At 35.2% G+C, this 25780-nt stretch overlaps 1 protein-coding gene across 2 annotated transcripts in view; it reads right to left on the bottom strand.

Annotated features, from left to right (window-relative positions):
• The window catches only part of PDE3B (phosphodiesterase 3B), a 130127-nt gene that overhangs the window by 36431 nt on the left and 67916 nt on the right, over nt 1-25780 (bottom strand). For both annotated transcript variants that reach the window (XM_074372349.1, XM_010965040.3), the window contains exons 2-5: nt 17929-17979; nt 14110-14358; nt 11139-11281; nt 4516-4622 (exon numbers count right to left, since the gene is read on the bottom strand). In XM_074372349.1, coding sequence (XP_074228450.1) covers nt 4516-4622; nt 11139-11281; nt 14110-14358; nt 17929-17979 — 550 coding nt within the window. The remainder of the gene's footprint in view (nt 1-4515; nt 4623-11138; nt 11282-14109; nt 14359-17928; nt 17980-25780) is intronic.

Genomic DNA, 25780 nt, shown 5'->3' on the forward strand with positions numbered 1-25780 from the left:
TCTCAGATACTGAACTGCTAAATTGTCTTCCAAAGTAGCTGTGGCATTTTACTTGCCCATCAGCGATATATGAGTATTCCTACTTCTGAACATTTTTGCCAACACTTGTTATACCGTCTTTAGAATTATAGACAACACGGTGGGTGTGAAGTCATGGTTCATTGTGGTTTGCTTTGCATTTCCCTAATGATTAATTATGCTGAGTATCTTTTCATGTGGTTAAGGGCCATTTGTATATCTTCTTTGGAGAAACACCTATTCAAATCATTTGCCCATTTTTTAGTGAGGTGATTTGTGTTTTTATTATTGAGTTGTAAGATATCTTTGTCTATTCTGTTGTCAAATTATAATTTGCAAATATTTTCTCCTATTCTATGGATTGTTTTTTCACTTTCTTTAGGTATCAGTTGAAGTACAAATTTTTTTTTATTTTAATGAATTCCTATTATCAATTATTTTCATTCATGGACTGTACTTTTGGTAACAGATCTAAGAATGCTTTACTCAGTATCCAAAGTCACAAAGATTTCCTCCTGTTTTCTTCAACAAATTTTATGGTTTCACTCGTTTGAGTCTAAGAGCATTTTGAGTTAATTTTTGAGTATGATGACAGGTATGGTTCCAAATTCATTCTTTTTCATGTGTATATCCAGTTGTCCCAGCATCATTTGTTAAAAACACTATTCCTTTCCTACTGAATTACCTTGGCGCCCTGGCTGAAAATCAGTTAACCATGTGAGGGTTTATTTCTGGTCTCTCAATCCTATTCCAGTGAGGTGAAATATCCTTCTGCCAGACCCAACTGTCTTGATTAACTTGGTAGCAAGTTTTAAGATTTAAAAATGTGAGTCCTCTAATTTTTTTAAATTAAAAATTGTTTTAGCTACTCTGGGTCCCTTGAATTTCTATGTAAACTTTAGGATTAGCTTGTCAGATTTCTGCAAAGAAGTCAGCCCAGAGTTTGATAAGCCAAGGATTATAGTTAATCTAGAACAATTTGAGGAGTATTGCCATCTTAAGTATCCTGATCCACAAACACGGGATACTTTTCCATTTATTTGAGTCTTCTTTAATTTCAACAGTATTTTTCAGTTTTCAGTGTACAAGTCTTGCACTATTTTGTTAAATTTATTCCAAAATATTTTATTCTTTTTGATGCTAACTGTAAATGGAACTATTTTCTTAATTTCAGTTTTGCCTTGTTCATTGTTAATATATAGAAATATAATCGATTTCTGCATATAGATCTTGTATCCTGCCACAATGATGAACTTGTTTATTGGTTGTAATAGGTTTTAATGAATTTCTTAGGATATTACAAGTACATGATTATGTTGTCTGCTAATAATTTTACATCTTCCTTTTATTCCTTTTTACCTTAATTTCCCTCACTAGAACCTCCAACCCAATGTTGAGTAAAAGTGACAATTATTTTATAATTATTAAAATTATTTTATAATTTTACAGTTTCTAGTTCTTTCTTTATATTCTTTCTTTGGTGAGACATTGTCATACTTTCCTTAAATACATTATATATGGTTTCGTCAAGTTCTTTAAACATAGTAATGGTAGCAAATTTAAAGTCACTGCCAAATCCAAAATCCAAGCCCCTTCAGGGAAATTTTCTGATGACTGTTTTTCAGTGTCTACATGGCAAAAAAATTTCTTGTTTCTTTGCATGCTTCACAACTTTTTTGTTGAAAACTTGACATTTTAAGTAATATATTGTAATAATTCTAGTATCAGATCTCTCTCTCCCCCAAGGTTTCTGTTGCTGGTTTTGTGTTTGTTCATTTTCTTATTTCTGATTACTCATTGAGTGATTTATGTAGATTTTGTTTTCTCTAAGGTGTATAGCCACTGAGTTCTCTGCTGCCTTTTTTTTCACCCCCTCTATGATTTAAGCTTGACTTCTTAGAAGTCACCCTTGGGTCAGTATAATTTAGATGAGACAGATTTCTTTAAATGTCTTGCCTATATGTCATCTGTAGATGAGAATCTGTTTGAAAAGATACAACTTCAAACTTCCAGGCAGTTTATAAGTCAGCCTTAGCTTTTACTTCCTGCTTTTGCAGGATCTCAAGATCAGTTACAGGTCCAGTGACCAGGACCTTCTCCTTTCCCAGACCTTTCCTGGGCATGTGCACAGCCTTACACATGTGCTCAGCCTAGTAGATATTCAGGAACATGTCAGAGCTTTCCAATTTCCCATGATCACCTAGTATTCAGGATTTCCTTTTAAATTCCCAGTCAGCCCTTGTTTGCCCCAACTGAAATCACAGCCTTACACATTCACAGTGTTGCTTGGCATAGGGTGTGGGGGATTTTTTGTTTGTTTTGGAGGGGAGCTGAGCTCTGAATCAAATCAAATATCCACAGCACCTTGGGATTAGAGGTTTTCCAGGGAGCTGTAAGTTTGCACAAAACATTTACTGTACTCTCAGGATGTTGCTTTTAATGCAGTTTCAAAAGAAGTCAGGCTCTCTGATGGCTGCAAAGGTACTGGCTCTTAGCTATAGCACCACTAAACCAAGGAGAGAGAGGGAATGGGAACTGCCCCCAATAAAAATGTCACAGAACCCACTGTCTTACCAAGATTCGTAGTATCCCTTGTATAGATAACTTCTAGTATGTTCTCTGGCTTTTGCTAACTTCCAGAATTCTGAAATGGTTTCGTTTTTTCCCCTATTTCTTGTTGTTTTAGCAGAAGAGCAAGTTTACTGAGATCTTCTCTCTGCCATTACAGAAGTTAATATCTATTGATGATTTTTGAAGCTTATTGAGGCTTATTTTATAGCACAGCAAATGGTCTATTTTGGATTAATCTTATGTGCGTCCTTGTAAAAAACACTGTGTCTTACAATGTTATGAGTGCAGTGTTTTATAGTCAAGTAGGACAAGTCAGTTAAATCATGTTGTTCTCATCTTCCATACAGCTATACTAATACTTTGGTTTGCTTAATTCTACTAGGTAATGAGAGTGGTGAGTTAAACTCTCCAAATACAAATATGGATTTGTCTTTCTCTCCCTTTAGTTCTGTCAATTTTTGGTACCTATCTGTGTCCTTATATTTAGAGTGTGCCTTTTGTAAAGGGCATATACTTGAGTCTTGTGTTGTTAATTTTCTGACAATCTGTATCTTTTAATTGGCGTGTATTTTCAATTTTTCAATCTTTTGTTGAAAACTGGACATTTTCGGTAATATACTGTGACAGCTCTGGTCAGCTCCCTGGTGCCCCGCCCCTACCAACCACCCCGCTAAGGTATATATTTAATATAGTTTGTTTAATCCACAATCTTGCTATCTCTTTTTTAGTTGTTCCTTACGTTTGTTTCTTATTTTCTCTTTTCTTGGATTATTTGGGAGTATTTTTGTAATCATGCCATTTTACCTTTTATGTTAGTTCTTTACTTGTTACCCTGAATTTTACAGTGTGCATCTTTGAAGTATTAGTTTCTTTTAAATTAGAAATTTTTAGTACTTTTCAATCATTGCTAGTACATTGGAAGTTTAAATCCATTTACCACTTTCCTATCCTTTGTGTCATTGTTACTATATATTTGACCGTCATACATTATGCAAAAGTCGTTGTTTTTAATCATCAGTATTCTCTCATTTGCAGCCACATATTAGGCCCACCAGTGCTTTTCAGTCATTCCTGCAGATCCATGCTTCATTCTGGATCGTGTCCCTCCTACCTAAGGATCTTCCTTTGCTGAATCTTAGTAATGAGAGTCTATTAGCAATGATTTCTACCAGCTTTTATTTGTATGGAAAAAAAATGCTATTTCACCTTAATTTTTAAACAATATTTTCACTGGATAAGGAATTCCATGTTGGCAATTTTTGTTTTTGCAATACCTTAAATATACCATTCCATTGTTTTTGGCGATTACAGTTAATAATACTGTATTGCATATTTGAAAGTTGCTAAGAGAATAGATCTTAAAAGCTCTCACCACACACAAAAAAATTTGTAACTATATGCTGACAGATGTTAACTAGACTTATTATAGTAATCATGTCACAATGTATACAAGTATCAAGTCATTTTGTTGTACGCCTAAAATATAACGTTTTGTCTATTATCTCCCCCTGCCCTGTGACCAGATTGATAGAAATTCTGTAAGAATGACTTACTAGGATATAGGATATACTCAGGATTTTTTTCTACTCTCATATTAAGACTTTTTTTTCCCTCCACAATTACCATGCTACAAAAGAATACCCTTTCCCGAGGGTTCTCCCTTGCTCTGGGTCTGCAGTTATTCAGGTTAAATAGTTCTGTATTTTATCCCTGAATCCCTAGTGCCTAACAAAATATCTAATACACAGTAGATGTTCAAATATTAACAAATGTGTGAGCAAAAATGGTCAACTAATATCCAACCCAAACTGCTTAGTTATGTTAAATTACAACACATGAAATGGATCCAAAATTAGATATAAAAGGTTTGCACTACCATATACTTTGAGACCTCCTATATTTAAATCATAAAGAACGATTTCTTACCAGCTCTTCTTAGACCTATATGGTGAGTTAACGATATAGAAGATGACCTTTGCTTCGGGATTGTCAGCAGATTTGAACTAAAAGGCCCATTTAGATAGCATCCTTGACTAAAAGGGAAAGATAACAGGTTAAGAATTTTAGAAACAGAAGAAATCCTTTTTCTTTATGGTCTTCAATTCAATTAGCAAATAATCTGCTTACACATTTAATTTAGACATCTACCTTGTGCCTAAGGAGTAAAGCAGGAGTCAGAAAACTTTTCTGTAAAGAACTAAGTAGTAAATACTTTGGGCTTTGCAGGTCATAAGGTCTCTGTTGCAATTACTCAGCTCTGCCATTGCAAAACAAAAACTGACATAAACAATAATAAGCAAAAGAATATGACTATGTTTCAATATAATTTTATTGACAAAAACAGGTTATGGGCCACACTAGGTCCACAGGCTGTAATGTGCTGAACCCTGACATGAAGCAGGTTTTCAGTACCACCTGGAGGGCTTCTTACACCACAGTTGCTAGTCCCACCCCCAGGATTTCTGGTTCAGAAGGTCTGGGGTAGGGGTAGATAGAGAATCCGTGTTTCCAGCAAGTACTTAGGTGGTCCAGGGACCTCACTGAGAATTGCTGGCCTTAAACATACAGTTTTTCACTGTCCTCACATCACCTCCTCACATATATTGATTACCCATTAAAACAGTCATATCCTCTAACTGAAATACTTATTATTGGTTTCAGGGTTCTTATGAAGGAATTCAATATAGGCAAGCAATCACAGTACACCAGTTGATACCTAAAATGCATTTTAGGATTATATATTTTAAAACTTCTGGCCCAGCACCACACATATAGCACTTCCTCTCTTAGACAGTCACTAGCCTGTTTTCTTCTGTTGGTGGACTCCTGATGCGGTCACTTTGCCACAGGATCGAGGACAAATCTGGATTCTCTATTTTTCACTCAGTATTTTATTAGTGTAGGCTAGGTTCTCAGTAGTCTTTCCCCCAATCCCATCTTCTCTGCACTTCCACACCCCATTACTCAAGGAAGATCTGGTTTTCTGTGGCCTAGGAGGGTTTTGTTCATGTCTCTTATTATAATATTTACACAAACTGTATTATAATTTCACTGCTTACGGACTGCTTTCCCTCATGAACTTGTGAATTCCCTCAGGGGCTATAAGACACACTTCTACATTCACAGTGGATATTGCACAGTGCCTGGTAAAGGTGTTCAACAGATGTATTTTTGGGTCCTATTCTCACTTTTCTAGAGAACGGATCTTTTCTGCTCCCCCCGTTTTGAGTGAATGGACTCTTTCGCTAACTCCTGCTTCGAGGCTCTTCTTGGGCCTTTTCTAGAAATCTAGTTTGTTTTGTAACCCCATGAGAGGAAAAAATTCTGTATTGCAAAGAGAAGGCATGTAAAACCAGTTGGCAACCACTTAATATCAATAGAGAAGTTCTAAGGAACAAAAATTATAACAATAATAGCACTATTTTGAGTACTATGTGTCATCCATTGTTTTAGGTACTTTACACAGTTCATCTCTTTCAGTCATCTGAACAACTCTATTGTTGGATAAGAAAACTGAGGCCTCAAGAGGCTAAGTAATGTTCCCAAATTCACACCACCAGCATTCACTGTGGCAGAGCTAAAATTCAACTTTGAATTTCTCTGACTCTAAATTTTTCTAACTCTAAAGTATATGCTTTTTCCCCAAGACAATTCTGATGCTATCTTTGGGTGTTTCTCCATCTGTAAAATTACAGATTTAAAGAATAAAGGACTTCTAAGATAACATCTAGTCTTTAGATTCTACAGTATTTTTTGCTCAAGCTAGTAGTAATAATAATTTGTTGGCATTGTTACAAAAAGAGGCAATATGTAAATAATACCACTCAGTAAACTCATCTCCCTACCAACGTTCAGTCATTCTTTGTATTAGAGTGCTCACTGCCTACACACGGAGCAGGAGAGACAGGGAAGGAAGAGCAGCAATGCCCCCCAGGGCAGCAACCAGAGAGAAGAATCATTGGACTCGACCAAACTCTTACTTCTGATGAATATTCAAAACAAAAACAGGGTTTTCTCCTTCAGAGAAGAGACCCAAAGCACTGCTCCAGTCTTCTACATTAATCCAGGGTCTGTTAAACAGTTGTTTAGAATTGAAAGGTACAGGTCAAATTATAGGTTTTCAGCTCAGTTCCAGAATCATCTCATTAATTCCTAGCCTAAAACCAGATAAATACACAAACCAAAGAGATTACATAAAACAATACTGAAAAAAAGCAGAGCAAGGTAGGGTAGGAATCCCAGTGATTATTAGTAATTGGTAGGAAGGTGACTGAAGTCAGACTTGGCAATCAGTCTTCAAACCCACATGCACAAACTTTACAAGAGATGTCAAATGTTATGGTCAGAGTTAAGCCATACGTTAAGAGCTGATTTCTAGACAATCAATGCAAATTACCTTGACAAGATTTGTATCACCTCAATTTCTTTTTTTTAAGTAGCTGTATAAACTTGTCAGCTGTATGATGTCCAGATTTACAGAGCTGTTCTCTTAACAGAGTGGGATATTGCCATGAGCCCTCTTGAATCTCTGCAGTTCAAGTAAGGTCCAGTCATTGGTATAAATCTCTAATAAATTATAAGATACAGAATTGAAAAGTTGGTTCCCAAGTACATTATTTAGGGGAAATACTATTGCCAGGCAACAAGTTATTAGATTTAATTACAGAGCACTTATGATGATGAACGATGAATCAAGAGAACAGGTTAAAGGCAAGCCTCTTCAGTGTGCGAGTAGCTATAGTTGATAGCCCTCTGAGTTTGGGGATACAATTTGCCTGTATTTCCCCAGGGAAAGTCTGTTCAAAGGGAATGAGCTGTGAGTTCTGCATATGTGGTATTTGTTCACAGAGAGGGTCTGGGTCCTAGCAGCCAGCTCATGGACAGCAGGTTAGCCATTCTTTTAGCCCTAGATACTAACACTGTAACTGGGTAATTCAATTGTCAGTCCAACCCGGAAAAGCATTATTCAACCCTTCCTGGAATTTCCTGCCCAGCAAAACTTCATCCTAAAACTTGAGCAGAAGGCAGCATCAACTGTCATAAGCCAATATGGACACCACACCCCTGCAGAGGACACTTGTTAAGCAGCTATTTATCTTCAAAGACCCATTTAAATGTAACCCCAAATTCTTCACAGTAATCAGGCAGGCCTCAGAAGGGCAGTAAAGACTAACACAACATAGAAAACAAAAACTGCCATAAAAGAAGAAAAGAAATGGTGTTAAGGAGATTCAGAGGTGAAAGAGATTACCTTTCCTTGGAAACCAAAGGAGGGGGATGTCAGGGTGCTACTCTTTAAGCAGTGACATCAGCTTATTTTTTAAAGATATATAGAAGTAAGTGTGAAAAGCTCTATTCCAGATAGAGGGAACAACTAAAAAGGGGCACAGGTGTGCAGAGGGAATATCAAACAGTTAATCTTGACTGGAGTTTCAGATAAATAAAGGTGATACTAGAGGGGTATTTTGACGTTGTAAAGTTATGGGCCTCTTAATTAAAATCTCGAGGCCTCTAAGAGATGAGCAGTGATAAACTCTTAAGAGTAGGTAGCTGTTCAAGCAGGAGTAACTCTTCTTCCTTGTGGTTTTCCTCCTTTGGAATCCTCTTAATCTTAGCTATCGTAAGGTTTATAATAGCTCACTTTTTTCTCCAGGCAAAGCATAAAGAAAAGCAAAATTAAATCTTATATTATGCTTTATACAAATGAGGTAGGCTGAAAAATATTATTGAGCTTAATTTTCAAATGGAGTGAAACTAGAAACAAAATCATGGGAGAACTTCAAGAAAGAGTCTAATGCAAGTTATATGCCTGTGGTTTTCACCTAGAGAGCTTTCCAAATCATTTTTCTATTCTTATTCTTTATAAAACTGCTCATCTCTGTTTGTTTAATTTTTCCAAGTAAGGGTGTAGCTTTGTCATGAGGGAGTAACAGAGTTTTGAATCCCAGGCTAGGAATTTGGGCAGTGTTCCACAGGCATTGATAAATGTCCAAAAACTTAATGACAGAAAAACTATATAATAAAAGTTTTGTTTAAGGAAGATTTCTGGTGGAAGATGGATCAGGCAGTGAAGGATATTAGAAATAAGAAGGATAATTCAACAACCCAGGTAAGGAATAATGAAAGCATGAAACAGTATAGGCAAACTGATAAAGGGGGAAAAAAGAAGAGAGAGGAAAAGAGGTTCAGAGACAGACTTGACAACTGATATCTGCAGAGTAAGGTAACAGGATGCAAAGATAACACCAAGTTTTCTAGGTAAATCAATTTTGTAAGCAACCACAAAACTAGAAGATAGAAGCATAAGGACAGAACAATAGTAGTAATGGATAGAAAAGCAGCTGGGGGGATGAGAAATTTGGTTTCAGACATAGTTTCAGGGAGCAAGAGATTCAATACTGAAATCACACAATATTGAAACCACAGTCCGGGCCATTTAAAATTACAGTCAGAGAAGCTATCATCAGAATCCAAAGCTGCATTCATATCAAATCTAGGATATGTGATCTCCCTTCCGGAAGACTCAAATAAATTCACAATGAATGCCTCATGATTCCAGAGTTATAAGCCTATTTGTTTTGTGCTACTAAAGCCTAAAGAATCCTGAACAAAATGTCACCATACATTAAAGGCCTATAGTTATGCTGTCTAATATGGTTGCTGTTTGTCTATATGATCGTCGTATATGGCTCTTTATATTTTAATTAAGTAAAATTAAATCAGATTTAAATAAAGTTCCCTAGTCTTACTAGACACATTTCAAGTGATCAATAGCCACTGGTAGCTAGGGACGACCAAATTGGATGTACAGATACAAAATGTTCCCACCATAGAAATTCTACTGGACAGCACTGATCTAGAGACTTGGATTTCAAAAGGAAGAGTGGTTTCAAGTGCTTCACACATTCCCATTTACTCTATGTTCAAAGTACACTTAGAAATATATTAGCGAGAGGCTCCAGCTTCTGCACACTAGAAAAATTTCTTCTAGCCTTCTCTCTTTAAAGTAGATGTTTCATATTACTACCAATTACTTTATTCTCTAAGTTTCTAAATCTTTCATGAGGCATATAGTTTTGTTTTAATCAGTGTTAAGTAAATACGTTGAATCTGCCTATATTTACTTTTAACTCAGAGATCTGTTCACATAAAGATTAGTTTTCCTTGGACCATGCTTCTATTTTAATATCAGTCGTGCAAGGCAGCAGGATAAAAATAACCTTAACTCAATGTATTAAATGTTTCTTTAATTTTAAATGTGTTGCTGTTACATCAGTGTGATGGGAAGTTGAAAAAATAAAATCATTTTCATCATTCTTCTTAAGCCCAAAAATATTCTCAAGATGATGTATCCCATGGTTAAGAAATATGACTGAAAATGTCATATTTTCAGTTCCTCACGTCATTTACTTTGTCATATCCTGCTTCCATTAAGAAAAAATCGACAACAACAACAAAAACAGAAATGTTATCATGTTTAGGCTCTGGGCAAGCTTTGGAATAAAGCTCACTTTCCTGTAATATTCTCTTCATACTTGCATCTATTCCTGTTTTATGTATCATTTCACTCAGTTTTTCCTTTAAAAATACTTGCACGTATTATAGAAGATTCAAACTACTTACAGAAGAATCTGGAAAATTCCAATTATCTGATCATATTTCATATATTAGAAGTTAGCACAAATTTTAACAGATAAGAAGCTATGATACAACCCTGCCACCTACTGTTCCAAATGTGTAACTACACAGCTCAAGCTGAACAAAGTACAGCACATGCTCAGTGGTAACAGGGGTGGTTCAACAGATTCATACTAACTCCAATTTTATTAACATGGTTAGGTAATTGACTAAATAGAAGCTTATAGCTCACACAAGAGATCAACATCTTTCTTGGCATTTAAAAGGCAAAGTATCATATCCTTTGTTATCAGTAAATGGGGTATATTTACATTCAGAAGATTTCAGCTCCTGCAATTTCCCAGCTTCACTTGGTTGTAGTTACTGATACCTTCCCTTTATGGGATTACCACAGTTTAGTTCCAGGTAAATCCTCAACAGAAAATAGGCTCTGTTAGTAGTCTTGGTTCTCCAGCAGGAACAGGGCTTGAAAGAGCGTTGCTACCTTATGTCCGACGTCTGCAGTAATTTCTAGGGGGAGCCCTGGGAATGCGCCTCCTTCCACAAGTCAGAACCAACTTCTGAATACTATGCTGTGGACTGGTGACTGCTCCTAATACAGCCAACTCTACCAATTTAAAAGGTTCCCTAGTGCCTGTCCTAAATTGATACTCATTTCCTTAAACTGCCTCCCCAGTTCATGTTCTTAAGGCTGCAGCATGCTCTGTACCCAGCTTACCTATTTGGGGGGAAAACATAGATTACCTGTAAGAATCAGTTTTTCTATCGGGCTTCACTACTAGCCATGCCATCCTACACCTAAAACTCTTCAACTGTTCCTTTATGCTCTTAGAGCTGCTTCGAACTTCATTCACAGAAACAAACTGGAGGTATTAGATTTAGATTTCTTTAAAAGGCTCCGGTGATTTTACCTTGAAATGCCAAATTCTTGGTGGGGCCTTTTGCCATTGTTGCGTTCCCACTTCGGAGAAGTCTGTTCGATAGGTGGCAGACCTGAAGTTCCTGAGCTCCTCCTCAGCTGTGGAGTTGGCAAACTATTCCTACTGTTGAGTCCCTGTTGAATAATTTAACAACAGTTAAAATGGTCACCCTTTAATATGCCGTATAAGTGATACTAAAGATGGCACATGAAAATATAAATACGAGATGCAGTAGACCCTTGAACAACTCGGGGGTTGGGGTGCCAATGCTCCGTGCAGTGGAATATCGGGCTTTGCCTTACAGTTGGCCCTCCCTATGCACACTTCCACCGTATCAGGGATTCTGCATCGGTGGATTCAACCAACCGCAGATGGTGTAGTACTGTACTATTTACTCCTGAAAAAAAATCTGCGTGTTAGCGTGGATTTGCTCAGTTCAAACCCATGTTGTTCAAGGGTCAATTGTACTTTTTTAGCATGTTCAGGAGACACAAAACATTTTATTCTGAAAATCTGTCAATTTTACTCCAAATATCACATCTATACTGTTGTTCTAATTTATCTTCCCTCTACTAAGAAATCATTTCTAACTCCCTACTGTTTAACTAAAGCTTCTTTCTCTTGGACACTTTACTCCTAATTTTATGCAAAATAAGCTGACAACTTTAAAAGTAGATATGAAAGAATTACCCTAAAAAATGACTTCAGATGGCAAGCTTAGGATCAGGGATGATCAGCCCTAAACAGTTAAACTGCAGAATTTTGAGCTACCCTTTGAATTAATGATTAAATTAAATTCAGAACACCTTTACATTAAGAGTATTTTCCCTAATTTTTGAAAATATTCTCAATTAACACAAACATTAACCAGAAAATTCCATTTTTGACCACAATGAATAGATGTTTTACTGAGATTTATATAAAATTTTGTTTTCCGCTTCTTATGAATTTTCCCTATCAGCAGACATGAAACCATCTCAGATATTTAAATTTTCTCAGGGATGTTGATTTTGTAAAGGTTCGATATTAGTAAGACACACAGTGGAAAAGTTGTTTATGTAACAACTTTTTGGATTATAATTTAGGTCCATATAATCTTTCTTAGTTCTTAACACATATACAAGACATTTACTTTAAATTATCTGTTCCAACTCCCATTTCCTTACTAATCTTTTTTTTAATAAATGCTATTGCTCTTTTCTGAAGTGACATTAGGCTTTGTATATTCTTTCCCAAAAACAGATAACTCAGATATGAAATTCACATAAGAAGTTTAAAGAACACAAAGAAATAAGGGTTACTTCCTGGCTCTTGTATGACTTATTTCTATCAGTAAATTCCAGTACTCAAAGTAAGTCTGATTAACTACAATGTTTAGGAAATGAAGCAGTTAGGCATCCTGCTTAATTAATATTGTTCTTAAAATGTTTCTCAAATGTACCAGTACACTTTTCTACATAGTCAACATAGTAACAAACATAATACTGATATCAATGTGATTTTTATAATTAAGATTTTTAAGAATTACTGTTTTTTAAAATCACTATTCTAAACATCAAATGTCAATGGAAAGTGCAAAGAAAGAGCAACATAATAAATGAAAACTAACTCAAGAATGTATTAGTTATTTCATTGATGAATTTATTGCTATTCCTCTTTGATGCTTGTGATTAACCTCTTTTTCATTGGGAGAGTGCTAAAAAAAGTGCCATATAACAGCACCACTGTTAATTGCGTTTTGAGTAATGCAGGTGCCACTGTATACACTTTAAAAACAAAAGCATCATGTAAGTTCCAATGGTCCAGATTTGTGATCAGTAACGATCAAAATTTTGCACTAATCAAAGTTGCTTAATTTTTCAACATTTCTATACAATAATGCCAAAAAGAACTAAATGAAATTAACTGATGATCAAAATCCCTCCAAAAACTTTTTATTTAACTTTTTTAAGCTCTATATACACTATTACAATGAACAAAATTAACTGATTTGAATTTCATCTTCTCTTAGTCAGTTTCTTTAACCAGTAGAATAAAGTAGTTAAACTAGAATCATGTCTGAAATATTTGTTTTTAAAGTTTTATGAGTTTAGCTATTGGTAACGATATTGATAGTCACATAAAAGAATTAAAAGCACTCTGAATAGGCATAATGTATACCTATTTAGAACAGTATTTATTATTTTCTAAAGGAAATCCTATTTTGAATTATTGATATCTAAAGAGAAATTAATCCCATATTTACAGATGGAGAAATTAATGGGTATTGGGCTATAGCAATCTCCAGTGGGTAAGGAGGGGTGAGAGTGACAGCTGCAAAGAAAATGTGACCATCAATTTATAAGAATGCTATGTGATTTCACAGAATAAATATTATAATGATCATTTTTTTGTTTCAAAAGAAAAATCCTTGTTTCTACAGAATAAAATAGATTAATGACACAATTTGATTACTAGTTGGTTGTACAGCCTGGAAGTAAATTTGCTTGTTGTTCTCTACTTACAAACAATAACAACAATAATAAAAATAGTTATTACTGATGAAGGTATAACAGCTAATTACAGCAATATTATTTAGAATAAAAACTAAATACTTGCTTAGAACTATCTGAGGTTACAACTACCTCTAAAGTCCCAAGGAGCTCAAGGTGTTGTAAGAGAAGCTGGCCCTTTAAAAAGAAATTCTGTTTCGGCCCTCTCTCGCTCCCTCCTCTTCAGAGACTGCCGCACTCTGTCTATGGAGTGTGTGCCTACTTTTACTTTAACCTGAGCACCCACCTCCCACACCTCTTTCCTTTCCTTTCCCTTGCTTTACATTCTATGCAGTATGTATCTCTCTAAATAAATCTACCTTTACTCAAAAAAAAAAAAAAGAATTTCTGTTTCTCTAAGATTTACAGGGGTAGTTTTAATTTGAAAACACTAAATGTGATGAATAGGGGGCTGATTACTGTATTTTGACCTTGTGAAGTTTTCTATCTCCTTTCTCCGCTGGGTCCTCTGTTTCGGAGCAGGGATAAAATCCAGGAAATGGTGTGAGAGGATTCATCTTAGGCCTACAGGAGCCCGAGAAAGCACCCATCAAGCTACTGATGCTCCTTAGGGAAGAAATGACTTGTGGGGGGAGGGTTGGGTCAACCAGAAGATCCGACACCATATTGCGAGCCTCATTTAGCACTGAAAGATCGACCCCACTTCCACCTCCAGAGTTCTAGAAAAGAAAAAAAAAAGTAAAATTATCTATTTGTTACAGAGAAAACTTAACATTTAAGAAAACAACTCTACTTTAAATCAAAGTCCATCTAACAATAACTAAGTGATTGAATCCTATTAAATATTTTCATCTATTTGGACACGGCATAAATGACACAGCAAATAGTATGATTCTAAGCTAAAATCTTTTGATGCTTAAGTATGTAGCAGATATTGTCAACTTTAATTTTTTTCTGTATTTTTCATTAGCATGTCTCACATTTAATGGTATTCATTACTGACTTACTTTATAACTAGTATGGAGCCAAATCTGTATTTATTTCAGAATCTATAATTTGGGCGTTTTCATTAATTGATGATTTCCTTCCCTTTATTGTAAAAATTTCTTTTAAATGTACACAGCATTTTTCATTTACTCCTCACTTAAGAGGCAGTCTAGCATAGTGACAAGGCTTTGATGAAAAGACATCCAAGTCTGAAATCTAGACTTTAACCCTAACTGTGTTACCTGGAGCAAGTTATTTAACATCTGAACTTTTCAGTTTCTTCACTGTAAAGTGGGGATAACATCTACCTCATTAAGGGCTGATGTGAGAATTAAATTTGATAATACATGGAAAGCACAAAGCGTCGTATAGTGCATATATTTAAAGTGCAATAAATAATACTATTATCAATATTATGGAAAATGATGAGATAAAGATAGAGAAAAAAGGTTTCAGAGTTCAAAGGAATAGTGGTAACATTGAACTGAATGGTTAGCATGCAACAAATAGCACGAGGATGGGCCCCAAAAATGGATGGGAAATACATTTTTCTAATTTAGAAAAAAATTTCCATTGATGTATACATACAATACGCTTTTTACTTCTTAAAAATACATATATACAATGTTCAATTCAATTACCCACAGAAATAAATGCACTGATCATCAGAACAGTGAATTAAATGTTAATGTATTAGATCAACTCTTATGCCTAGAACAACTGGTCTAAAAAAGGCCGAAATAAAATACAAATAGCATCCATTTTGAGGCATCAGAGCACAATCAAGCAGCCACGGCTTGAAAGAACAAGAACCCAGGGTTAAGAGAAAAGATTGACATGAACCCAATATTCTGTGTTATTTTTTCCCCTCAAGGAATTTGCTACCAATTCATAACTGGCACAGGGCAGAAAGGATGAGAAGCAGAGCAGCTAAGAGACTAGGAAACAGCATAGAGCTTCCTATAGTCTCAAGGGGCCAGAGGCCAAAACTGTAATTTAGGGTTGTAAAGACAAGGAGAGCTTTAAAGGCCAGGCAAGATCCCAGAGAGAAGAGGAAATCAAAGATGCAAGCCTGAATTCAGAACTGCTTTCCCCAAGAAGATATTTGCCAATTTGTAAACAGTGGCCAAGTGATGGAGAAACCAAACAGAAATCCTCAAAAAGATTTCTATTTTGAAAGTAAAATACGTCTTTCAGCAGTCGCAAAGCCAGAGGGAACAAAAGGAGTTCAGAGAAAAATATCACTAACCAAACTGTTTTAAGAAGAGACAGAAAACCGAGTAGTTCTAAAATTATTAATGAAACGTAATAATTTAAAACTTGTCCATTAAAAAGAGCTTCAAACTGAGATGTCTTCACCAGAGCATTCTTACAAAGGAAGAATACCCATCTTACCAAACTTTTCTAGATAACAGAAATCTCACCTTATTTTATGAGGCCAGTATAACCTTTATACCAAAAACATGCCAAGAACATTATGAAAAACAATTATCGGACAACTCTCTCTCATAAACATGGATTCAAAATTCCAAAAAAAATAAATAAAATCCAGTGATACATTTTTTAAAAAGAAAATACATGTTGATCAAATTTGCTTTATTCTGGGAAGTCAGGGATGGTTCAACATAGGCACAAAAATTAAAAAGTATAACTTATCACATTAGTAGAATAAATGGGGAGAAACCCAGGCATCATCTCAATAGGTACAGAAAAAAGCATCTGGTAAAATTCTATACCCATTCACTAGTTAAAAGAGAAAAAAAGTTTTTTAGTAAACTGGAATTAGTCTAGAACTTCCTTAATCTGATAAAAGGTATCGATAGAAAACATTAGTGGTGAACATGTTGAACATTTACTCCCCGTGTTCATGAACAAGACAGGCTGCCTACTGGTACTGCTTCTATTAAGCACAGCATTGGAGGTCCTGAACAGCACAGCAATGCGAGAGAAAAGGATTGGAAATAAATAAATAAATAAATCTGTCTTTATTTGTTGATGACATTATTGTATCCCTAAAGGCTCTAAAAGAATCCTCAGACTAGCTATTAGAAATAATAGTAAATTTATTAGCAAGGACACTGGATACAAGGATCAATAAATAAAAATCAACTGAATTTCAATGAGGGGGAGAGAGAAGAACAAAAGGGACAGAGGTACCTGATACCATTTATCACTCTACAAGGTGATACTGCTCTCAACCATTACTGCTCACTTATCTTTAGATTTACCAGTAATTCAGATACTCTTCTAATTGGAAACTGAGGATCTGGGTGGATATAAGTGATGAGAAAGGCCACTATCTAGATAGAACAAGGAATCAGCCCCTTTTAGGTCAGATGTTGCCTTCTTGACTTCATTTGACTGTAATAGTTACATCAGAGAAGGTTTTATTCCTAATGGGCTATTGTGGCTATTCCATTAATAGTTTAAAAATAAAAATCAACCATTCAAAGGGATGTTCATTTTTCAAAATTTGGTGTTGGGACAACTAATAAATGTAATAAATAGAGGTAATGTTTCTATGAACAGAAATGATAAAGATTTAATATTTTTTAATGCTTATCTATTAGTATGAAAAATGTCAAGTTTCAAAACAGCATATGAAGCATAATTCACAATTCTGTAGACTAGAATATATAAACACATTTCAATACAATGAAGAAATGGAAAAAATCTACAAAGATATACCAAGTAAGTTAACAAAAGTAACAGAGCTATTGCTTGATGGTTGAGTGATTTTTCTTTTTTCTCCTTTACTTCTATTTTCAGTTCTTCTGATACCAACATAAAGTAATCAAAAATATCTTTATAAAGTTCATAAATAAGCAAAACTAATTGCTAGAAATCAGGATAGGGATTTTCTTTGGAAACATAAGTAATGACTAGAATGCTACATAAGTGAGGCTTCTGGGATGCTGGTAATGTTCTATTTCTTGTGACATGGGTTGTTTAATTTTGGAAAATTCACTGAGCCATGTACTTCTCTGTATGTATAATTCAATAAAAACTCTACAGAAAACTCTTGAGTATTTTAGCTTCCTTAATAGAATATATTTTCAGTTGCTTTGCTTTTTCTCATATATTGCCTTTAATCTATTTTTTTCCTCTGTGGATCAGTTGTCCACAGTTGGGGGGAGGAGCTCATCAAAGAAATTTTTTTATCTACCTAAATGAAAGTTCTGTTTATTTTACTTCAGCTTAGGAAAAGTCTTATGGCATAGAAATCTTCTGAATGTAATTTTAACTTATGTGTCAAAAGTTTCAGTACAGATATTACTTACAGTGATATCACTTATATTTACCTGATAGTGAGGCTTATACCATTGCTTTAAGTCCCAATCCCAAAGAATCATCTGGAAAAAAAAAATTCACTTAGTTACAAACCAGAAATAAATGAACAAATATATGTAAAGACAAATGAAGCATCTTCAATTACAGATACCTAAAATAGCTTAAAGTTTGGGAAAGGAATTGGGAAAGTGAGAATAAAAATTATCTCTAGATGGAGTATTTCATTAATTATGTAATCTGTGATTGAGAAATCAAAAGAATAGTCAGAATAAAGTCACTTAAAAAGCTATAGTAACCTTCAAAATATCTATTACCACAGAACCGAAAACATAAATCCAAAATCATATCCATCCACTAAAAATACAAGAAAAATTACAAATCACCACTCTTTCCTCATCTCCACCTTCTCCAAAGGCTCATAATTTGTCATCTTAACCCAGAGTCAGTAGGTGGCACTATTTCCTTACCAATTAGGCACCTCTCAAAAGTACTTTAAAAAGTTTGTCCTGTGGTTTAGATTAAGTAAAGGAATGGGTTTATAAAAAAACAACACACAACCTTTTTGGTATACAGATAGTTAGTTATGGTTTTCCTATTTGTCTCATTTATAGATTATCCATGGTACCAGACTAGTTTTTTCCTGCCTTTCTCTTCGTAGTAGGCTGTCTTCCTGGCTACTTCCCCATTCAATAGTCACTATAATCAAGGAGATAAAATTAGCTTTAATTTAACAAGTTATAACTGCTACACATGGTTAATCCTAAATTTCTTTTACGTTTACTTAGTTAATAAATAGGTCTCCTTTTGCCTAAATAATATTTATAATTGTGATTTTCTACATAGCTTTGAACCCTAGTCTGGAAATAAGTGTAATTAATTGGTAATGCAATCAAAGAATTTCAATGTACTGAAATATTTGTGTCGTTTCCTGCCTTTTGATTGTTAGGGATCCTGGTTGCAAAAGATCTTAAAATGTTATCTACTCTCTCACTGGTCCAATATTTTATTAGGAGTTGGCAGATTTTTTCTTACAAATACTAAACATTTTAGGCTTTGCAAGGCACACAAGGTCTCTATGGCATATTAGTTGCTTTTTGTTTTTGTTTTACAACCCCTTAAGGTGCAAAACGAAACGAAACAAATATCCTTAGCTCAATGGTCATACAAAAACAGGTTGTGGGCAGGATTTGATCAGTAGGCTATAGCTTGCTGACCCCTATTTTAAATAACATAATCACTTTAAAAAATTGTTAGTTGTCATTATCACCATCTCCTTGTCAACATCCTTGCAGAAGGTCATCTCTTGCCAGTGAAAAGAAACCTACCTACTTCTTTCCAAAGAAAACCCAGACATACTACAACCACTTAACAAAATTCATGGACCAGTACCTGCAAAATGGCTATGGTATAGCTAACATGCAAAATATATAATATATATTAGTAGACTCTTCAAATTTATGCAGTATTTTTATGGCCCTAAGTGTAGTCTTCATATAATTATTTCAGGTTGTGATTTAACCAGGCTACATTCTAGATTCTAGAGACAATGCAATTTGGGACATTAATAACTTCCTAATAAGCACATTCACACTAAGATTAACATAACCTAAAATCCCTAGGTTTCTTTTATATCTGATATACATGCTCTGTTTTCTGCATGCTATTCTTACACAATTGGCTTTTTAGACCCAACTGCAATATTTTACTTCTGACCTGGTTTCAGCCTGCCAAACTTTCCTTGGAGAGTGAGGATGTCAACTAGCCTATTCATCATTCCTCCCATCATCGTGACGCTGGTAAATCTGATGTTTCCTTAAGTTCACTAACAGAAGTACAGAGTAGACAGGAGTGCAGACAGAATCACATGATGGGTCACTAAGGATTACCTATGAGATTTGCATTCAGAGTCTATGAAATTGTCTAGCTTACTTTCATCCAATCCATACTTCATTTCCTCCACAAGGATACTATCAAACAGTGACATACCTATATCTCGTTTCTCTAAGTCACTAGTCTAAGTAGAAGTGACTTCTTGCTAATCCCAGTATACTTTCATTAGGATGGTTTCTTAACGTTGAGTGTTCCTTGCCCCCTACTTCATTAGCCTATATGATTAAATATTATCTTTTAAAATATTTTCATTCCAATGCCAAAAGGCATATTTATATTCATATTATGCATTTTTTAATTTAATTTTTTTTTTTTTTTGCAGGAGGGTAAGTAGGTTTATTTGTTTATTTTTTCGATGGAGGTACTGGGGATTGAACCCAGGACCTCGTGCATGCTAAGCATGCACTCTACCACTTGAACTATACCCACCTCCCTCATATTATGCATTCTTAACAGTAGTCCTATCACTCCCAAGAAGGTCAGAATTGGTAACTAGGGGGCAAAAAAAAATCTTTAAAATGGTTGTAGCCCTCCTATCACTACAGTACATAAACAGATATACTAAATCTATGGTATTAAAATTTCACACAGGGGGAGGAATGATTAAGGGAAAAATATCTAAAAAGGCTCCTTACGGGGATGATGATAATTTTTTCTAAAGGTTGAAAAACACTGATTTTAAAAAAGTAGTCCTGCTTATGGCTTATAAGAGAATCATTAGCTTACATTCTGCATTGAGACCATTCCAAGGCTGCCTTCTCAGAAGCTGCTACTGACATGAGAAGCAACGTGAATACACACCTATTTTAACTGTGCTCTTAGAGGTCTCTTAAAAACCTTACTTTGTACAAGGTGTTTTGTTTTTTTTTTCCCTCTGTGCCTATTCTTTATGGATCTCTCTACTGTAGCATTTGATATTGCAGACCATCTCTAAATTTCACCCACCCTTGGCCCTCCACCCCATATAGGTTTTCTCTCACTTGTGCTTGCCATGTGGGCTTTGAATAAACTCCTAAGCAGCAACTCAATCTTACTCTCAGTCACTTTCTCTGGGATCAAAAATACGTTTACCAAAAAGCAGCAGGTCTTAGCCTGAAATCCCCTGCATACTAGGAACTGAAAACAGATACAGTGAAAGCCACAAATTGATGGTAGACTGCCTTCCGTGTAATTTGGACAACTAGGATACTCGTGATTTTGAGAAAACAAAATTTTCTGCATAAGTAGTAGCTGATGTATGATCCAGGAATTCTACTGCTAGGTACATCTTTGAGTAGTGTTATTCAAGGTGTGGTCCACAATAACAGAAGTACAGATATTAAGAGTAAACATTTAGAAATTTTTATAGCAATTTGACATTGTTGAGATAAGGTTTTAGTGTATTTTTACAAAAGCAGAGTCCACAACAGATTGGGGCAAAAACTCCAAAGCTATACAGTTCAACATCAGGAGACAAGAACATGAATGCACAGAGCTGGATACCACCTCCATGTCCATCAATAGCAGAATGGGGAAATCTTGGTACATTCATGTAGCGGAACACAACAGTGAAAATGAATGCAGGATAGCTTCAACCTATATGGATGAATCCTAAAAACGTTATATTGGATGAGAAAAGTTACAGAAAGATACATACAGTTTAATTACATGCACGTGAAATAATACACATTGAAATATGCTTTTAAAAATGTAAATATATGGGAAACTATAAAGAAATTCAGGATATGGATCATCTCTGAGGGAGAAGAGAAGAAAACTGGATCTCAGAGTGGCATGCAGGGAACTTCAAAGTCACTGATGATATTCAAAGTTAATGGTGGGTTGATGGTGTTTGTTATCCTTGGTCTCTATCCTGGCAAAGAAGTAGACACAGCGACTAGAGTAAACTCTTCAGGACTTGTGCTGCACATGTCAAGAATGAAATGCAGCAAGAGCTGGAAAAGAATGTGGGGACAATATTTTTGTTGCTAAACTGGTATGTTCTAGAACTTGTACTTGATAGTGATGATATAGGGCAGAGTGAGAGATCTCCAAAGGAGAAAAATCCTTAATGGAAATATTGCTCAATGTCTCTATAATACTAGCACATAGATAAAAATTTAAAGTGGGAAACAGTAATTGAGTATTAGCCATTATTTATCAAATTATTATCTAGTTGTTCCATAGGTGGTCTGGAATATTTTAGGGGGTGGGGGAAGAAACAATTTAGTTTACATATATTTCAAAATTGTGAAATGTAAGATTAATTCTGATTTCCACAGAAATATCATAATCTTAATAATCATTATATTTTTTAAAGTGGGGTAAGTACCCTAAGGCCTGCATTATTCTTTAAGAGTACAAATCATCTTAGATAAATATTTTCATGTCTTTTGAATATTATTGTTTATAATTGTTAAATCTGCATTCTTTGCATTGTGTTACAGTATACCCTCCATGAAAAAACTAAACGGCTCAAAATTGGTTTCCTAAAGCTTAAGGTCCTAATAAAAATAGGAACATAAATAACTCAGAATACGTGCTAAGTCTAAATCAAGAACAAGACTCTAATGCAAACTGACAACAAATTTGTGGGTGTGATAATACCACACAAACCCATAAAAATAAAAATATTACTAAGTCATACAACAGTGACTATCTACAAACTGGATTATTTTTAGACTTGCAATTCATTCACCCTATATTCTGCCTGTTTTGAAACTTTTATGACATTCAAACAAAATATAAAAGCCTTTTTGGTAATCCAATAGAACTTTTCTAGAACAATCAATGCTTTCTAATCTAAAACTGAATATTTCTGTTCCTAAAACAGAAGATACAAAAACTATACAGGCACCATTCAGATTCTGTGCTCCTCACAGGAAAAGGATATGAAAAAAGATAAACTATTGCTGAGAGATTGGTAAAACTAGCCACCAAATGATAAACATTATGCTGGAAGCGGGAACAGATCAAATAATTTCCAGAATGGATTTGCTGTATGACATATCGAGACATCACAGAACTGAAAAGGCATACAATATAAAAGTAATTACTGTCATATTTGTACATAGCAGATATTTTATTTACTGGTTGGTGGATAAATGCACTCACGTGCTAAGTCCAAATCAGCTCTTGGTTTATGTGCAATACACATGACAAAAGATGGCAGACAACTTTTTATGTGTTCATTTTGTGAACTATGGTAGAGACTTGAAAACATGTGCTGCAATCAGGTCTGAGAGATCAGATACCTATACAGTCAGTAAGAGCCTCACTAAACAGTGAGAATCTCTCTTAACTGCAGATCTACCACTGCTTTATTTACAGAAAACAGTTGGTGGTTAAAACACACATGCTGGGCGTGATTCAGTGTTAAAAAAACAAAAATGGGGTATTGAATTTGAATATTCAGAACCAACAGCCACACACACACACACACATACACATACTGCTGTGTTCCACTGTAAATTACAATTTTGCTTGGATTTTGGTACAAGCATTCATTCTTCCTATATAATATGTAGCTTTTTAAAAGTCTTACTTCCAAGTACAAAGTATATGCTCCATATAAAAATGGTTCCCAAGTCCACAAGATTTTAAGCATCTAACCTTCAATCCCAAAGTAGATCCTATAAATTATTTAAGAATAAATAAATAGTTAAATTTTGAATCACAGTAAAAAAAGAAGTTATAGTGACTATGGTATGTGTTCAAAACATGTTTCTATTATACTATAAGACATTTTCTGAAAGTATGAAATTTAACTGCTGTTTTTAGGAGCTTCCAGTGTTATATTTGTCTGTTTCCATCTAAGCTCAATACAGTATCAGAAATTATTATGTATCTTTACACACTGTAGTTACCTGCTCAAAAATAATTTTAAAAACAGTATTGTCTCATAAGTAACATAGGTGTAAACTATTAAAAAATTGTTTCTAGTTGATTTGATAAAGTAAACTCAAGACTGTGCCTTTACATAAATTCAGCTTTTCTTTGTGGTTAAAAAGTTGAATTCTGATAAAAGTTTCTGTTTGAATATGTTTGTAAGTCCAACATGCTTTACAGAGCTCTACAAAACCACCAATACCACAGTGAAACATCAGCAGTACAACCAGGAGATGTTATCAGGTTCAATTACGTCAATGAGGTTTTATTTCATTGTTCCCTATGTAGCCAAAAAGAAAAACATATATGTCTTCAAGTCAAACTTACAGAACTGTGATATTCATGCAAAATTTGAAAGATTATCTATTATGGTACAGCTGTGAATTAACTGTTAAAACATCCTTTATTCTCATGTTTCTTGTTGACATTTTACTTGAGCTTCATGCATAAATCAAATGAAACTGAGTTTCAGTATTTCCAACTTTTCCTATCTCGGTCTTCCAACTTAGGCCCATTTAATTCCGTGTTTACTGAACACAAACTAAAAATATAAAATAACTGGACAGCCAAAAAGCTAAACTAACTAAAACTGTACTTTCTAATAGTTTAAAGTGCAAAGATAGTAGCCTTGACCCCTGCATGACAAAGAAGGGCCCCAGTCAGAAAAACTGAGCAGTAGAGGGAGGGGAAAAAAGGGGTGTGTGTAGTGGGGGTGGAGACTAGTATTATTTGGAAACTAATCTCATTTACTATTACTGATCAGTCAAAATATATGGTTAAAGTCCTGCTGAATTAGACGGCAAGCTATGCACTAGCACTCTGTTAGGTTCCTAATACATAGTGTCTTCTTTAATCTTCACTAGAGTTCTTTGTGGTAAGCCTTATTTCCTCATTTCACGAATGACGCAAAAGAGAATAAGAAAGGTGAAGTAACCTGCCCAGAATCATATGACTAGTAAGTGGCAGAGACAGAAATTAAATTCAGATATGCCTCATTCCAAAGCTTTAAGGATTCTTAATCATTATCTTACAGTCTCTTATAATTTTTATCATTTACGATCATTATCAACACTACTATGTGCTAGCAATATGGCAGGTGCTTGGCAGTCATGTAAAATCACAACAATTTTACAAGTAACCCCATTCAAATATGGAGAAGTTGAGGCTTAGTGATTATACTAATTATTCTGCATTTGCCTCCCAGATCCCTTCTTTGCTCTCCTCGCCACCCCAGGGGAGGGTGACCCGTACACTCTGCAGCCCTTGAGCTCCCACGCAGCTGGCTTCCCCTTAGGTTGGGTGACAGCACGAACCTGGAGTTTGGGAGGAGAGAGTCCCCTGGAGGGACTGCAGCTATTACCAGATGGTCTTCCCATTCACAACTTCAGCTGCCACTCTGCGAACACCATGTACAACCTTGTTCCTTCAGCCTCATGTGAGGTAACAGCTTTCCACAGTTAGTAGTCTCTAGTTGCCTCATCCATCTCTCATCCATCCTTTTAACCCTGCTCAATCTCTCAGAGCAGATTCTTCACTAAAATCTTTTTATTTGAACCACCTTGAAGTGAATTCTGTTTCTTCCTGCATGCCTAAATAACACAGGGACATTGCTGACCAGGTTCTGTCAGATGTCAGCTAATAAAGCACAGAACTATGATTTGAACTCAGATTTTATCTCCCTACAATTTTAGTCTGCTTCTTTCTGAAAGTGATAAATTTTAAAAGGTCATCAAATCATCAAACGACCCTCAATACCAGACCCCATGTTCCCCGCATTTCATTCTGTTACTACAGAGGAATTACCTGAGCTCTAGTCAATGGCTCACTTTTCCATAAATGCATAGATCCAATCCCCTGCTGCCTACCTGAGGATATTTCACAAACAGTTCTCTCCCCTTCTCCTACATCCTCATTTTCTCCCTCTACTAAATCATTCCCATTAGACTACAAACAGGCCGCAATTCCTTACCTCTCACACACATGTACCTTCTCATGATCATACTTACAGCTAGCCATTATCCCATGTCTCTGCCCCTCCATTTACAGTAAAATTTGTCAAAAGAGTGATGTTTACCCTCATATAATTCTCTCTGAGCTATATCAGCT

Source organism: Camelus bactrianus, chromosome 10, assembly GCF_048773025.1.
Source record: "Camelus bactrianus isolate YW-2024 breed Bactrian camel chromosome 10, ASM4877302v1, whole genome shotgun sequence".
Lineage (NCBI taxonomy): Eukaryota > Metazoa > Chordata > Mammalia > Artiodactyla > Camelidae > Camelus > Camelus bactrianus.